At 41.5% G+C, this 2,586-nt stretch overlaps 1 protein-coding gene across 1 annotated transcript; it reads left to right on the top strand.

The window, feature by feature from the left end:
• Positions 1–208: 208 nt before the first annotated feature.
• Positions 209–914, top strand: LOC311181508 (large ribosomal subunit protein uL14-like; the record flags this gene model as incomplete). Its single annotated transcript, XM_084249972.1, has 2 exons — positions 209–229; positions 445–914. The coding sequence occupies 2 exons, from the start codon at positions 209–211 to the stop codon at positions 865–867; spliced, it is 444 nt and encodes a 147-aa protein (XP_084106098.1). The 3' UTR covers positions 868–914.
• Positions 915–2,586: the final 1,672 nt, after the last annotated feature.

The following is a 2,586-nucleotide window of genomic DNA, read 5'->3' as shown; positions in this document are numbered from 1 at the left end:
CTGGTACAACAACCCCTGAATGTGAGGGAGGTTTATATCATACTGAAGAAGGAACCTGAACTCTTATGAATATCACCTTCCAAAAGAAAGCTTTTGATTCTGCCTGTATGCTTAATCCTTATGTTTTGTTGCCATAAAATATTCATGTTAGTTATAATACATCCTATTCCATGTATCATGTTACTTGTAATGACTGTTATCTGCAACAATGTATTACCAGGACATACTGGTACCTAGTCCAAATATCACATTCTTAATACTGAAAGAGCTGGTGGCCACTTGGGTTCCAGATGAACTCCAGGATCCGTGACAAGACTCCTTCTATGGCATTCACACAGGAGCTGATGCATCACTTGAAACACAACACCAAAAGATTCATACAGGCTCTGCATATGCATACTCTTCTCTAAAAACAAAAAGGGGGGCCCCTTTCCGGTGTTCAAGGTGTCGAAGCGAGGACGTGGTGGGTCCTCTAATGCAAAATTCCACATTTCGTTGGGTCTTCCGGTGGGAGCCATGATCAACTGTGCTGACAACACAGGCACCAAGAATCTCTACATCATCTCTGTGAAGGGGATAAAGGGACAGCTGAACAGACTCCCTGCTGCTGGTGTGGGCAACATGGTGATTGCCACAGTCAAGAAAGGCAAACCAGAGCTCAGAAAGAAGGTACATCCAGCAGTGGTAATACAACAACAAAAATCCTATCGGAGAAAAGACGGTGTATTTCTTTATTTTGAAGATAATGCTGGGGTAATAGTAAACAATAAAGGCGAGATGAAAGGTTCTGCCATCACTGGACCAGTTGCAAAAGAATGTGCAGACTTATGGCCCAGGATTGCATCCAATGCTGGAAGCATTGCATGATTCTTAGGCCTATTTGTAAAAAAAGAAGTCATTAAAAGAATTAATTGCCAAAATAAATAAATAAATAAAAACAAAAAGGGGGATATGTTGGGAGCCTGCTGCCCAAAAGGGAGCTGGAGTTTTTTGGAGAATACCTGTTTACTTTGCAGACGGAGTTCAAGGATGTTAGTTCTGCAAAAAGAACTTCTTCCCAGAATTGACTCCTGTTCTCTGATGACATGCTGGCTTGTGCGCATGTTCCCTACTAACCAGGAAAACTTGTTTTCAACAATAACTTATTAATCTGTATAAACAAAAATATAATTGCATGCTATTTTCTTGTTCCTTTGTTCATATCTTAAATAAAAGATTGGGCTGGGAGAGTGAAAGGCAGAGCTGCTCTCGGTGGCACTCTCCCCAGCCTCCCACCACTGCAAATTCATTTAGACTCTGAGTTTTTGTTAATGGCAGAGAACTTCATCAGCTGTCCTGTTGGCGGCATTGAATGACAGCTGGAGAACTCAAATCTGATTGCTCCATTTACAATCCTGGAGCCAGATACAAAAGGGGAAGGCCTGGCACCTGCATAAACTGACTTACACTCAGGTATGGCTCCAAGGAACCACAGTAAGAGCCAGCCTCAGTGAGGCTGAAGACATTATGTATCTGACACCCCTTCAGTGGGGCTGGGTTTGACAATTTGAGGGACTCTGCTGCAGTGTTGGAACATGGGTCCTAGAGATTGCAGATTGGGCTGCCACTGGAATCCAGTTTCAGCTCCTCATTTAATTTTCATATTTGGTTATAGCAATTGTTCAGGCTCTCATTTAAAGACCCCAAGGGACTTCATTATGACACTGTTGGAAAACCGTGGGTTTCTGCATCAGATGTGTTGCATTTCAGTCAAGGCAGCACAAATGCCTGTTAATATGACCTATACAGGTAGACTGAAACTTTTTTCTGGTTTCTTACTTTAAAACCCAGAAGATTTACCTGCTAGGGGCTCACAGAAATCAAGACTGGGAAAATAAGATAATTACCAAAAAATTTTTGGAATGTGAAGAAAAAGGTATTTGGAAAAGCACATTTTACCACTGATAAGTTGTAATTTAGAATTACCATTATTTAAAAAATTTGGAAACAAAACTAGAGCAAGGTTCTTGATTTGCTTGGGTTTCTGAGGAGAGCCATCACGACATCTGCAAATATGTATTTATCCCAATATTCCTAATTGTCTTTTTCCTGTCTGTCATTTGTCTAAGACCTCTACAAAACAATGGAAAGGGTGTTCTTGAAATTAGTGATTTATATAAACAGATATTTTATGTTGAATCATTCTTACATGCTGGAATAAACTGTTACCATATGCAATTATTTTATTTTATTTTTTAAAAGATTTTATTTATTTATACAAGAACTGGGATACAGGTCAGAGGCGCAGGAGGGTGAGAGAATTCACCAGAGACAGAGCGTGGAGCAGAACAGGCAGACGGACCGAAGGCACTGCTGAGGAGAGCAGCGGGAGAGGCAGGAGAGGTCTGCAGCGCCATGTGGGTTTCTCCCTGGCCTGCCAGGAATTGAACCCTTGCTGCAGAGGCTGCGGACAGCTTCACAGGGTGGTGCTCAACCCGCTGAGCCACCAGGGAGGCCCTGCAATTATTTTAATATACTACTATTTTAGGGGGGTTGGTATAGGCAAATGAGATTGCTATACATTTCCATTTTTGGTAATCTTCATTT

This window comes from Talpa europaea (genome assembly GCF_964194135.1).
Source record: "Talpa europaea genome assembly, chromosome: 12".
NCBI lineage: Eukaryota > Metazoa > Chordata > Mammalia > Eulipotyphla > Talpidae > Talpa > Talpa europaea.
Note: the sequence above shows the minus strand (reverse complement) of the source record. Positions and strands in the feature narration are given on the sequence as shown.